Source organism: Sinocyclocheilus grahami, unplaced genomic scaffold, assembly GCF_001515645.1.
Source record: "Sinocyclocheilus grahami isolate Dianchi unplaced genomic scaffold, SAMN03320097.WGS_v1.1 scaffold92.1, whole genome shotgun sequence".
Classification (NCBI taxonomy): domain Eukaryota; kingdom Metazoa; phylum Chordata; class Actinopteri; order Cypriniformes; family Cyprinidae; genus Sinocyclocheilus; species Sinocyclocheilus grahami.
Window position 1 is genome coordinate 3,730,285 of NW_015505271.1, and position 14,393 is coordinate 3,744,677.

At 42.5% G+C, this 14,393-nt stretch overlaps 1 protein-coding gene across 4 annotated transcripts in view; it reads right to left on the minus strand.

Annotated features, from left to right (window-relative positions):
- garnl3 (GTPase activating Rap/RanGAP domain like 3) overlaps nt 1-14,393 on the minus strand; it is a 78,788-nt gene that overhangs the window by 4,507 nt on the left and 59,888 nt on the right. For 3 of the 4 annotated variants that reach the window (XM_016275207.1, XM_016275211.1, XM_016275208.1), the window contains exons 21-28: nt 14,126-14,242; nt 13,717-13,889; nt 13,404-13,562; nt 12,700-12,766; nt 12,517-12,624; nt 12,263-12,381; nt 11,373-11,508; nt 11,016-11,075 (exon numbers count right to left, since the gene is read on the minus strand). In XM_016275207.1, coding sequence (XP_016130693.1) covers nt 11,016-11,075; nt 11,373-11,508; nt 12,263-12,381; nt 12,517-12,624; nt 12,700-12,766; nt 13,404-13,562; nt 13,717-13,889; nt 14,126-14,242 — 939 coding nt within the window. The remainder of the gene's footprint in view (nt 1-11,015; nt 11,076-11,372; nt 11,509-12,262; nt 12,382-12,516; nt 12,625-12,699; nt 12,767-13,403; nt 13,563-13,716; nt 13,890-14,125; nt 14,243-14,393) is intronic. The other variant, XM_016275209.1, reaches the window with a different exon arrangement.

Consider the following 14,393-nt stretch of genomic DNA (forward strand, 5'->3'; position numbering starts at 1 on the left):
CAAATTGAACTTCAGGTATGTTCTGATTGGCTTTGACTGTGTCACGATGCTTTTTCATATTCAGACAGACAAATTGTTTGGATCAGGAAACCTATCACATCACATCTGGTTAGAGCATGTCTGTTTTTTATAGCTTATTTTTTCCCTCTCCAAAGTGTGGGCTTCAGACTCATGACTTGGACTTGAGTCAGACTGGAGTCTGTTTTTAGACTTCATTGCAATTACTTGTGACTCAATTCACACTTGATCTGATGACTCCAGTTGAGTTATTTATTCACAGACTGACATTGCCTGCTTTTTAGGTGCAGTGAGCCTAAACTTATATGTGTTTACATTTGTCAACTGTCGGAAACATTTTGAGCCAGATTAGGTAAAACAGTAAGTTCAACCCGATAGACAAAATTAAAGCCCATTAAACTGGAACACGAATGGGATTTTTGGGAAATCTGATGGTCCACTACCAGTTAAGTCTGATTGGTTAGAACGTTATTGATTTTTGTTTTAAATTCTGTCACTTACCACAGAAATTAATTTAGACTCTTTGCTTAGTGCATGAAAACATACAAAACAAACAAACAAAAGAAACTTTAAAATTAGGTTTTTACAGTAGACATCTATAAGGTAAATGTACAGCACCACAAATTTATCACAGTTGACTCATATTTTCTATCCGCTTGACTTAAGACCTGACTCTTGACTTAGACTTGTAAAACAATGACTTGACATTATGTAGACAACTAAAAGAACAGATCGTCTCGGTTACGTATGTAACCCTCATTACAGAGGGTGAATGGAGATGTCACGTCGGTAATGACCAAAGAATTGGGATCTCGCTTAGAGAGACAAATCCACTTCGAGTGTAATCTAAACGAGCCAATGCACATTGGCATGCGATGATTGCATCCAGCTGCCGCTGATCGCAGCGCGAGTATAACTAGGCAGCAGGTGCAACGCATACTCAGTTTTTCGCTGAGGAGCCAAGCCGGTGACCAGGCCGCTCAGTGGTGGTACAGCAGCTGTGGCGACGGGACGTGACATCTCCGTTACCTCCTTCAGGGAACGAGGGTTACATACGTAACCGAGATGTTCCCTTTCAGTCGGTCACTCTCGACGTCACGTCAGTAATGACCGACGAATTGGGATCCCTACCAAAACGCCATGGATGCTGCCCCTTCTAAGGTCCCGTGCGAGCCTCCTGCGCCCCCTTTTCGGCATAGGCCGGGGCTCGCAACAAGAAGGCCAGTCACTGTTGTCGTAGCACTACCCACTTAGTGAGATTGGATAACACTGGGAAAACTTACCCGTACCACTTGGAACAGGAATGTTGCAGAAGCCCCATCCTTCCCGAAGGAGGTTTCAGAAGCACTTACACATATGAACAACCTTTGAACAACAAACTCTAATCTTCCATTTAGGTGCATATGGAAGATTAGAGGTGATTATAACCCTCTTGGAAATAGCAGAAGTCTGCCCGGGAAACACGGGCTCTGAGGCTATACCATGGACTTTACAAATATGGGATCCACTTAGCAAGCTGACACTAAACCGAGGCCTCTCAGTGCCTCTACCTGTTTGAGGTGAGAACACAGCAGAATACCAGCTCCACACAAAGGCTACAGAATCTAGCAAATGTGTTGGGGGTCGCCCAGCCCGCAGCTCTACAAATATCTGTCAGTGAGGCACCACGAGCCAGCGCCCAGGAGGATGCAACACTTCTAGTAGAGTGAGCGGGCAGGGCACCCTGTGCCTGATAAGTTAGGGTGATGGCATTCACTATCCAATGGGCCATCCTCTGCTTAGAGACGGCATTCCCCTTCTGCCGGCCTCCGTAACAGACAAATAGCTGATCGGAGGTCCTGAAGCTTTGTGTCCAGTCTACGTACCATCTCAAGGCTTGGACGGGACAAAGGAAAGCTAGGGCTGGGTCTGCCTCCTCCGGGGGCAGTGCTTGCAGGTTCACTACCTGGTCCCTTAAGGGGGTAGTAGGAACCTTGGGCACGTAGCCGGGCCGGGGCCTCAGGATCTCCTGGGAGTCAGCCGGCCCAAATTCTAGGCACGATTCGTTGACCAAAAATGTGTGCAGGTCCCCTACCCTCTTGATGGAGGCCAATGCAGTCAGGAGCAGAGTTTTCATAGAAAGAAACTTTACCTTGACTGACTGCTCAAATGGGCCCTGCTGTCAGGTCCCAAGAGGGTATAGAGGGGGGCCGGGGAAGATTTAACCTTCTCGCCCCCCTAAGGAACCTGACGACCAAGTTATGCCTCGCTACTGACTTCCCTTCCATGGGGTCATGGTTTGCAGCAATCGCAGCCACACAGACTTTAAGGGTGCAGGGAGACAGCCTTTGCTCCAACCCTTGCTGCAAAAAGGACAGCACGACTCTGATCAGGCATCTTCGGGGGTCCTCTCGGTGAGAAGAACATCACTCGACGAACAGGTTCCACTTCAAGGCATAAGCGTGTCTCGTAGACGGTGCTCTTGCCAAAGTGATGGTGTCTACTACCTTTTGGGGTAGGCCACCTAGAACCTCCACGTCCCGAGACCAGACGTCAAGTTTCCAGAGGTCTGGACGCGGGTGCCCCGTCTCGGAGTCAGTAGATCCTTCCTCAGAGGAATCTGCCAGGGAGGGGCTGCCATAAGGAACATTAGTTCCGGGAACCAGGTCCGAGTGGGCCAGTAGGGCTCCACAAGCAGGACCTGCTCCTCGTCCTCCCTGATCTTGCACAGTGTCTGTGCCTGATCAGGCATCTTCGGGGGTCCTCTCGGTGAGAAGAACATCACTCGACGAACAGGCTCCACTTCAAGGCATAAGCGTGTCTCGTAGACGGTGCTCTTGCCAAAGTGATGGTGTCTACTACCTTTTGGGGTAGGCCACCTAGAACCTCCACGTCCCGAGACCAGACGTCAAGTTTCCAGAGGTCTGGACGCGGGTGCCCCGTCTCGGAGTCAGTAGATCCTTCCTCAGAGGAATCTGCCAGGGAGGGGCTGCCATAAGGAACATTAGTTCCGGGAACCAGGTCCGAGTGGGCCAGTAGGGCTCCACAAGCAGGACCTGCTCCTCGTCCTCCCTGATCTTGCACAGTGTCTGTGCGAGAAGGCTCACTGGGGGATGCGCATACTTGCGCAGGCCCCTTGGCTAGCTGTGTGCCAGTGCATCTGTGCTGACTGTTCCCTCGGTCAGGGAGTAAAACAACTGGCAGTGAGAGGCTGGACCATCTGGGGATGGAGTCTCCACTCTCCGTGGAGCGCAGCTCGTGACAGCTCGTCGGCTGCACGGTTGAGTAGACCCGGAATGTGAATGGCACGAAGCGACCACAGATGCTTCTGACTCCAGAGAAGGAGGTGGCGGGCGAGTTGTGATATGCGACGGGAGCGTAGACCACCTTGTCGGTTGATGTACGCAACAGTCACAGTGTTGTCCGTTCGGACCAGCACATGCTTCCCTCGTATATGCGCCTTCTGAGACTGTTCACGGCAAGGCGTACTGCTAACAACTCTAGGCAGCTGACGTGCCAGTGCAGTTGGGGGCCCGTCCAAACCGCCGACACTGCATACCCATTGTACGTGGCCCCCCAGCCGGTGGTAGAGGCATCCGTGTAAACCACTGCATGCCTGGAGACCTGTTCCAGGGCCACTCCTGCCCGGAGAAACGCAAGGTCTGACCACGGGGTGAGGGTTTGGTAGCAGCCCGGTGTGACTTGGACCCAGTGAGTGCCTACCTCGGGACTCGGCCATGGAGCCAATGTTGAAGAGGTCTCATATGAAGCAGCCCCAGCGGCGTGACTGCCGCTACAGCTGCCATATGCCCCAGGAGCTCCGGGTCTATTGCGTCCTTTGCCAGTAGGACTGCGATCTCCGCATGCAAGACAGGAGCATCGGCCACCTTCACTGATGTGAAATGGATGCCGCTGAACTTGGGGGGACATCGGGTGAACTGAATCGCATAGCCGAGTCTGATGGTCCGCAGAAGCCAGCAGGACGGTTTGGGTAGCCAGGCACCCAGACACCGTACAAGCTGGACCAGCGGGACCACCAACGTACCCGCAGTGGGGCAGCGAGATGGAACGCAGGGACCCGGTCCGTGGGCGGACCGAAGAGGGGTCTGAGTGTGCGGTGCAACATTTACCTGGTTCCATGGTTTGGCAGAGGGTACGTGAGTAGGGCCTTTGATGATGCTCTCGAACCGTCTGCTGCTGCCTGCTGGCGAGAGAGGAGGATGAGTGTGGCCCGGTTTTGGTCTGACCGCGACTCTCCATGCCCTCTTGGGACCCAGAAACAGAGGAAACCGCTCTCTTGTCAAGATTTTTACTCAGCTATGAAAAGCTGAGTATGCGTTGCACCTGCTGCCTAGTTATACTCGCACTGCGATCAGCTGGATGCAATCATCGCATGCCAATGTGCATTGGCTTGTTTAGTTTACACTCGAAGTGGACAGGTCTCTCTAAGCGAGATCCCAATTCTTCGGTCATCCAACGTGACGTCAAGAGTGACCGACTGAAAGGGAAAGGGCAATCACATGGGAATGACAGGTGTTTAAAGGGGAAATCACATAATCAGTGCTGGCTGTCTGCCTGTTAATGTCACTTTTTGGGTAGAGCTAGAGCAGGAAATTATGGAAACTGCTAGGGTATTGGACCAAAATGGGGTTATAAATTAAGTGTTGAAGAGTTGCCTTCACCGGTATCTCAAAAAACAAAACAAAAACAAACAAACAACATAAATATATAAGCCGCCAGATGAAGCGTCATAATAAAGAAACAACACAATAATAATAATAATAATAATAATAATAAAAACACTTGACAAACCATAAGAAATGCTGCTTTTATCTGGGTGAGATGCTTCAATATGCACATGCTGTGTTACTGGATATGCATATGAGATAGTGTTACTAGTACTAGTGATACTATATTTGCTACAGTATCTTGAATACTGTGGAAGCAGTATTGACATTTTTTCTTAACATTTTTTAAAAATGTTGATTCAGAGCAAATAATTCACACATATTTTTAGTATCAACAAACAAGAATCTTGAAAACTGTAGTCATGTTAGATAAAAGAGCAAGGATCTGAGACATGGCAGTGTCCAACAGCATACACAAATTTCCAGGCGAGGAAGGATGCTTCCCCTTTTAAGTTCATTTCAAACAATTAGAGAGCCATAATCAAACACAGGACTATTTAATTATAAATACATGATTGTGTCTGGAATACACTGAAAGTATTCCAGAGTCATTTTTGTACCATAGGACAGCAAGATACACAAAAATGTGTGTGTGTGTGTGTGTGTGTGTATATATATATATATATATTACTGTTCAAATTCAGGGTCAGTAAGAAGGTAAAGGTACACTATGTAACTTTTTAATGTACAAAATTGATTTAATAAGTGAGTACATCATGAATCCATCTTTCTAAACATGTTTTTGCCTTAACCTGAATCACTATGGTGTGCCTATAATTGTTTATATTCAGACTATTTTAGACAAAGTGGGATGCCAACTGCTGAGGTGAAGCCCAGTACCTGCGTGACTCGTCATATACATAAACAAAGTAGGTCCATTCACAGTGTTCTTCCGCAACACACATGCACTTTTGTTTAATAATCATTAGAGCACAATAAGTTACGATTTAGATTTAGTGTTACAAGAGATTTAGAGTGTTACAAGAGATTTCAAAATAATTGCTGTTTCAAATAAATGCTGCTCTTTTGAACTTTCTATTCATCAATGAATACTTGAAAAAATACATTACGATTTACACAAAAGTAGCTCAGCTGTTTTCATCACTGGAAAAAACAAACAAAAAACATTTCTTTAGCACTAAATCATCCTATTAAAATAATCTCTGATGGATCATGTGACACTCTGTCATCACAGGAATAAATGACATTTTAATATATATATATACACCTTATCTTACCAAACCCCAAACGGTAGTATATGTAAAATAATAATATAAAAATGTAATATTAATTAAAAAAAAAATTATAATAATTAAGTTTGTTAAATACAGATTGAAATAAAATAAAAATATACGACAAGAAATGGTAACACTTTACAATAAGGTGAAATTAGCTAAATTTAGCTAATGCATTATGCATTTACAGCATTTATTAATCCAGGTTAATGTTAATTTATAAATATAACATTGTAAATTATTAATTCATGTTTATGGAAAACACACCTTGAAATGTTAGGAATGCATATGTAGAAAGAACAGATTAATAAATTCTGTAAAAGTACTGTTCATTTGTAGTTCACGATACCAAATGAATTAACTAAGGTTAACAAATTGAGCCTTATAGTAAAGTGTTACAAATTAGTGTATAACACAGTCTTGTTGCATTGTGAATATTATGTTGAGATGAGTAATGGTATGTTATTTCCCATGGTGCAAAAATGGCAGCCACAGACAGTTGGCTGGATGTTTTAAAACACCAGGATGTGGATTTTGTCACAGCCCCTTGACGGCCCTCTTCAAGCCTCGTGTGTAGACAAAAGTGCTAAGCTCTGGAGGGCCGGCCAGACTGTGTGTTTATGTAGGAAGAGGGGCTCAGACAAAAGTATCCATGGTGATACAGTGATCTGTAACTCATGCGCCAGCAAATGTGTCCCATTTCCCTAAAGCGTCTGTTCAGTCGTCTCTGTCTCTATGTATCTGTCTCAGTCTGTCTATTGATTTCCTCTCCCACCTCTCTATCTCATTCACTTCTGTTTCTCTCCACTGTTCATCTTTTTCCCATAGACTCCTCATGCCACCATTTCTCGCTGTCTGATTTTTGTCATTCTTTCTGTGAGACTGCAAGAAGGAAGGGACACATTATGTTAGCTGCATATTTCACTCTACACCGTCTACATGCGTCTGTTAATTGAATAATAGACAGGGTGAGTCTCCGTGGTAACGTGCATTAGTGAGGCAGCATGGGAAATATAGGCAACAGAAGTGCCTGCAGTACCTTCAGAGTCTTTAGACATGTAGAGGGATAGCTTGGTGCCGTAGGGGATCCGAATACAATCTGGACCAGGGATGGAAAAGAGCAATATATCAACCCAACCCACGCACAGATTAAAAGACAAATGCATCGTAAGACAATACACAAACACAGACTCACAACTCGCATACAAAACTCGCTACCAGAAGAAATGCAGGACTCCTGAACGCAAATACCCATGTTTAACCTCTATATTAAGTTTAATAGCATGGGAATTCAGTTGAATTGTTCCATCAAGAGAAGAAGCCTACCATCTCCAAGCGGGGAAGGGAAGACAGGCATCTCGTAGCCAGTTGGAGTCTGAGGGGAACTCTGGGAACTAGTGTCTCTGGAGCTACAGTTGGAGGCAGAGTTATGTGAATGGCACGAAGCGACCACAGATGCTTCTGACTCCAGAGAAGGAGGTGGCGGGCGAGTTGTGATATGCGACGGGAGCGTAGACCACCTTGTCGGTTGATGTACGCAACAGTCACAGTGTTGTCCGTTCGGACCAGCACATGCTTCCCTCGTATATGCGCCTTCTGAGACTGTTCACGGCAAGGCGTACTGCTAACAACTCTAGGCAGCTGACGTGCCAGTGCAGTTGGGGGCCCGTCCAAACCGCCGACACTGCATACCCATTGTACGTGGCCCCCCAGCCGGTGGTAGAGGCATCCGTGTAAACCACTGCATGCCTGGAGACCTGTTCCAGGGCCACTCCTGCCCGGAGAAACGCAAGGTCTGACCACGGGGTGAGGGTTTGGTAGCAGCCCGGTGTGACTTGGACCCAGTGAGTGCCTACCTCGGGACTCGGCCATGGAGCCAATGTTGAAGAGGTCTCATATGAAGCAGCCCCAGCGGCGTGACTGCCGCTACAGCTGCCATATGCCCCAGGAGCTCCGGGTCTATTGCGTCCTTTGCCAGTAGGACTGCGATCTCCGCATGCAAGACAGGAGCATCGGCCACCTTCACTGATGTGAAATGGATGCCGCTGAACTTGGGGGGACATCGGGTGAACTGAATCGCATAGCCGAGTCTGATGGTCCGCAGAAGCCAGCAGGACGGTTTGGGTAGCCAGGCACCCAGACACCGTACAAGCTGGACCAGCGGGACCACCAACGTACCCGCAGTGGGGCAGCGAGATGGAACGCAGGGACCCGGTCCGTGGGCGGACCGAAGAGGGGTCTGAGTGTGCGGTGCAACATTTACCTGGTTCCATGGTTTGGCAGAGGGTACGTGAGTAGGGCCTTTGATGATGCTCTCGAACCGTCTGCTGCTGCCTGCTGGCGAGAGAGGAGGATGAGTGTGGCCCGGTTTTGGTCTGACCGCGACTCTCCATGCCCTCTTGGGACCCAGAAACAGAGGAAACCGCTCTCTTGTCAAGATTTTTACTCAGCTATGAAAAGCTGAGTATGCGTTGCACCTGCTGCCTAGTTATACTCGCACTGCGATCAGCTGGATGCAATCATCGCATGCCAATGTGCATTGGCTTGTTTAGTTTACACTCGAAGTGGACAGGTCTCTCTAAGCGAGATCCCAATTCTTCGGTCATCCAACGTGACGTCAAGAGTGACCGACTGAAAGGGAAAGGGCAATCACATGGGAATGACAGGTGTTTAAAGGGGAAATCACATAATCAGTGCTGGCTGTCTGCCTGTTAATGTCACTTTTTGGGTAGAGCTAGAGCAGGAAATTATGGAAACTGCTAGGGTATTGGACCAAAATGGGGTTATAAATTAAGTGTTGAAGAGTTGCCTTCACCGGTATCTCAAAAAACAAAACAAAAACAAACAAACAACATAAATATATAAGCCGCCAGATGAAGCGTCATAATAAAGAAACAACACAATAATAATAATAATAATAATAATAATAAAAACACTATATATACCATAAGAAATGCTGCTTTTATCTGGGTGAGATGCTTCAATATGCACATGCTGTGTTACTGGATATGCATATGAGATAGTGTTACTAGTACTAGTGATACTATATTTGCTACAGTATCTTGAATACTGTGGAAGCAGTATTGACATTTTTTCTTAACATTTTTTAAAAATGTTGATTCAGAGCAAATAATTCACACATATTTTTAGTATCAACAAACAAGAATCTTGAAAACTGTAGTCATGTTAGATAAAAGAGCAAGGATCTGAGACATGGCAGTGTCCAACAGCATACACAAATTTCCAGGCGAGGAAGGATGCTTCCCCTTTTAAGTTCATTTCAAACAATTAGAGAGCCATAATCAAACACAGGACTATTTAATTATAAATACATGATTGTGTCTGGAATACACTGAAAGTATTCCAGAGTCATTTTTGTACCATAGGACAGCAAGATACACAAAAATGTGTGTGTGTGTGTGTGTGTGTGTATATATATATATATATATTACTGTTCAAATTCAGGGTCAGTAAGAAGGTAAAGGTACACTATGTAACTTTTTAATGTACAAAATTGATTTAATAAGTGAGTACATCATGAATCCATCTTTCTAAACATGTTTTTGCCTTAACCTGAATCACTATGGTGTGCCTATAATTGTTTATATTCAGACTATTTTAGACAAAGTGGGATGCCAACTGCTGAGGTGAAGCCCAGTACCTGCGTGACTCGTCATATACATAAACAAAGTAGGTCCATTCACAGTGTTCTTCCGCAACACACATGCACTTTTGTTTAATAATCATTAGAGCACAATAAGTTACGATTTAGATTTAGTGTTACAAGAGATTTAGAGTGTTACAAGAGATTTCAAAATAATTGCTGTTTCAAATAAATGCTGCTCTTTTGAACTTTCTATTCATCAATGAATACTTGAAAAAATACATTACGATTTACACAAAAGTAGCTCAGCTGTTTTCATCACTGGAAAAAACAAACAAAAAACATTTCTTTAGCACTAAATCATCCTATTAAAATAATCTCTGATGGATCATGTGACACTCTGTCATCACAGGAATAAATGACATTTTAATATATATATATACACCTTATCTTACCAAACCCCAAACGGTAGTATATGTAAAATAATAATATAAAAATGTAATATTAATTAAAAAAAAAATTATAATAATTAAGTTTGTTAAATACAGATTGAAATAAAATAAAAATATACGACAAGAAATGGTAACACTTTACAATAAGGTGAAATTAGCTAAATTTAGCTAATGCATTATGCATTTACAGCATTTATTAATCCAGGTTAATGTTAATTTATAAATATAACATTGTAAATTATTAATTCATGTTTATGGAAAACACACCTTGAAATGTTAGGAATGCATATGTAGAAAGAACAGATTAATAAATTCTGTAAAAGTACTGTTCATTTGTAGTTCACGATACCAAATGAATTAACTAAGGTTAACAAATTGAGCCTTATAGTAAAGTGTTACAAATTAGTGTATAACACAGTCTTGTTGCATTGTGAATATTATGTTGAGATGAGTAATGGTATGTTATTTCCCATGGTGCAAAAATGGCAGCCACAGACAGTTGGCTGGATGTTTTAAAACACCAGGATGTGGATTTTGTCACAGCCCCTTGACGGCCCTCTTCAAGCCTCGTGTGTAGACAAAAGTGCTAAGCTCTGGAGGGCCGGCCAGACTGTGTGTTTATGTAGGAAGAGGGGCTCAGACAAAAGTATCCATGGTGATACAGTGATCTGTAACTCATGCGCCAGCAAATGTGTCCCATTTCCCTAAAGCGTCTGTTCAGTCGTCTCTGTCTCTATGTATCTGTCTCAGTCTGTCTATTGATTTCCTCTCCCACCTCTCTATCTCATTCACTTCTGTTTCTCTCCACTGTTCATCTTTTTCCCATAGACTCCTCATGCCACCATTTCTCGCTGTCTGATTTTTGTCATTCTTTCTGTGAGACTGCAAGAAGGAAGGGACACATTATGTTAGCTGCATATTTCACTCTACACCGTCTACATGCGTCTGTTAATTGAATAATAGACAGGGTGAGTCTCCGTGGTAACGTGCATTAGTGAGGCAGCATGGGAAATATAGGCAACAGAAGTGCCTGCAGTACCTTCAGAGTCTTTAGACATGTAGAGGGATAGCTTGGTGCCGTAGGGGATCCGAATACAATCTGGACCAGGGATGGAAAAGAGCAATATATCAACCCAACCCACACACAGATTAAAAGACCAATGCATTGTAAGACAATACACAAACACAGGTTGATGACTCGCATACGAAACTCGCTACCCTTAAACAGAAGAAATACAACATCATATACTTAGGCAAAATCACCCAATATCACACACTCTCAAATCCCGAACACAAATACCCAAGTTTAACTTCTATATTAAGTTCAATAGCATGGGAATTCAGTTTAATCAGTAAGGTAGAATGTGTACATGTTCTATCAAGAGCAGAAGCCTACCATCTCCAAGCGGTGAAGGGAAGACGGGCATCTCGTAGCCGGTGGGAGTCTGAGGGGAACTCTGGGAACTAGTGTCTCTGGAGCTACAGTTAGAGGCAGAGTTTATAGGTGCTGACGAGATGAAATAGATATCAGACTACAGAAAAAAAGAGAGGAAGAAATAAGATAAAAACAATGAGAAATGTGACATGACTGATAAATGTTTGGGATGGAAATTGATAATTTATTGTCATACAGAAGAATGCATCATATAAAAGAGATGATACTGTCATCAAAACATTTATAATTATAATAATTTTTTTCAGAAAAGATGCATTAAATTGAGAGTGCCAGTAAAGACTATTGTATCGTTATCAAAAAAAAAAACTACTTACTATAAAAACTAACTATTCATCAAAGAATCTTGAAAGTTTCATGGTTTCCACAAAAAAATTTAGTTTTTCAAAATTGATAATGACAAATTTGCCGTCACAAGAATTAATTACATTTTAAAATATATTAAAATAGAAAATGGTTATTTTAAATTATAATAATATTACTGTTTTTACTGCATTTTCAATTAAATAAATGCAGTCTTGGTGAGCATAAGAGACGTCTTTCAAAAACACAAAATCATACCGACCCCTATCTTTTGAAAAGTACTCTATAAAGAGTGTTGTAGTATTATAGTAGATTTAGGCTACGTTTACACTAGTGCGTTTTCGTTTTAACACTTTTGCCACGGTTACAACTGTCTTTTACACTACCCACATTCGAACATTGACATTCGAAAATGCTGCAGACCCAGTTTTAGTTTGAAAACTCCAAATAAACATGTAATTTACACCAAATATATATGCACTGCTATAAAATGGTATTCATAGGTAGGACCTTATGGCTAGAACACTTACTCTGGACGCAGTCAGTTGCAATTCTGGAACGACAGCTGTATATACTAGGTTGCCATTAACAACTAGCCGGATCTCTATGGAGTCAGTGGTGAATGCAAGTATATATGGGAACGCACACACTGTGACACAGGAAGTGACATAATAGAGAGATTTTGAATTATTTCCACTAATGCAAATGCAAAACGATTGTTGAATTGTAGAAAAATGTATTATAATAATAAAAAAAGAATATTCAAGATCCTAAAGGAACTGACCAATAGCGTTGGGCATTTGGTTCCAGCTGAAATGGAAGTCTGAAGTGTTGGGCTGAATCATAGGTGTTGCACCATTAAACGGACACACCTTCTTATAGATGCAAATATCTGTTGAAAGAGAAGTATAGCTTTAGAGGATCTGACTACACAGATACAGTCACTGACATTTTAATAGACACTAACTGTTATAGCAAAGAAGTAGTCCAGCCTCTCCATCTTCATACACATCTATGGCAGCAACAAAGTTCACCTGGAAAAAAGTAATAGACACTCATGTTACCAATCAAAAACTGAAAGTAGTTGAACTGTACACAGAACTGATGTATAGTACTGATAAAAGGAAGGATATCTGGATTGTGTTATATTGTGTAAATTAATGTGTACACTCCTGCTCACCTAAGCTGCATTTTTTTTATATCAAAATATAGTAAAACGGTAATATTGTGAAATATTACAATTGAATGTTTTTCTATTTTAATATATTTTAAAATGTAATTTATTCCTGATGGCAAAGCTGAATTTTCAGCAGCCATTACTCCAGTCGTCAGTATCACATGATCCTTCACAAATCATTTTATATGCTGATTTGGTGCCCAAGAAACATTTCTTACTATTATCAATGTTGAAAACAGTTGAGCTGCTTAATATTTTTGTGAAAAATGTGATACATTTTTGTCCGAATTCTTTGATGAATAGTCCAAATGTATAGCATTTATTTGAAATAGAAATCTTTTGTAACATTATAAATATTTTTACAGTCACTTTTGATCAAATACGTACATCCCTGCTAAATAGAAATATATATATTTTTTTCCAAAAAAGAATAATCTTACTGACCAAACTTTTAAATGGAAGTGTATGTTTTTATTCAAGTGGCTGTTTCTCACCCGGTTGGAGTCTACATGGTGTAGCCTGTAGGCGTCTCCTGTACTCTCATTGATCAAGTCAAACTGATGTCTGTAGGCCACACAGATCATGTGATCATTCTCTCCTGTTGGGCCATCAACCAGGGCCATGACTACCGGGGAGTCACATAAGCAGATCTCCTAAGACAGGGGACAGCAAGCATCCGAAATGTTGAGAGTTTTGAAAAGTAGCTAAATGTCTGTGAGAACCCTTCCTATAAGCTGCAAGTGACAGTAAAACGCAATTAACTTCAATGCATGACGTTTGAGAATCCATGCTGAATCTGTGTCCTACCCGTATGTATTGGAAATCTTCCACAGGTGAGTCAGTGGTCCCTGTGACTGTAGCAGAGCTGAGGCAATCGAGGCGTGACTGTTTCCTGGTGATCAGAAGGAGCTTGTTTCTTATCGCCACAACGATTCTGAGCTCCACCCCATGATGCGTGTTTATGGAGTAGAGATGGCAGCCTGAGGAAACACATTTCTGTTACTTGACCATTTTATTAGCTAATTATTAAAAACGTCAAGAAACTTCAAATTTGTCAAATAGACAGCATGGTTTTACTTGACTTAACTACTTTGAATTAGAAAAAAGCTTGTACATTGAAAAGATCCAATTTCAAAAAGACTCATTTAGAGTTTAAATAACATTGTCATCATTTCAAATATTTGGGTGGGTGATGACTGAAGACTTTCTTTCGTACCTTTGGTTTTCTCAAGCTTGTTCTCTCGACTGTCACACTTGGTGCGGACAAGCTGCCGCTCCTCGATCCCTCGTTTGAGCGTGCTCAGTCTGTAAACATACAGTCGAGCATCTTTCCCTGCCAACACAGTTGAAACTGGATATAAAGCAATGGAACTTAAAACTGTAAAAAGACTCAAGCACTCTGGTTAAGTTTAAATATTCAAATGAGTGTGATTAGTTCTTACTGTTTAGTGAATTCTACAAACAACAGCTTTCAGTAACGTAAA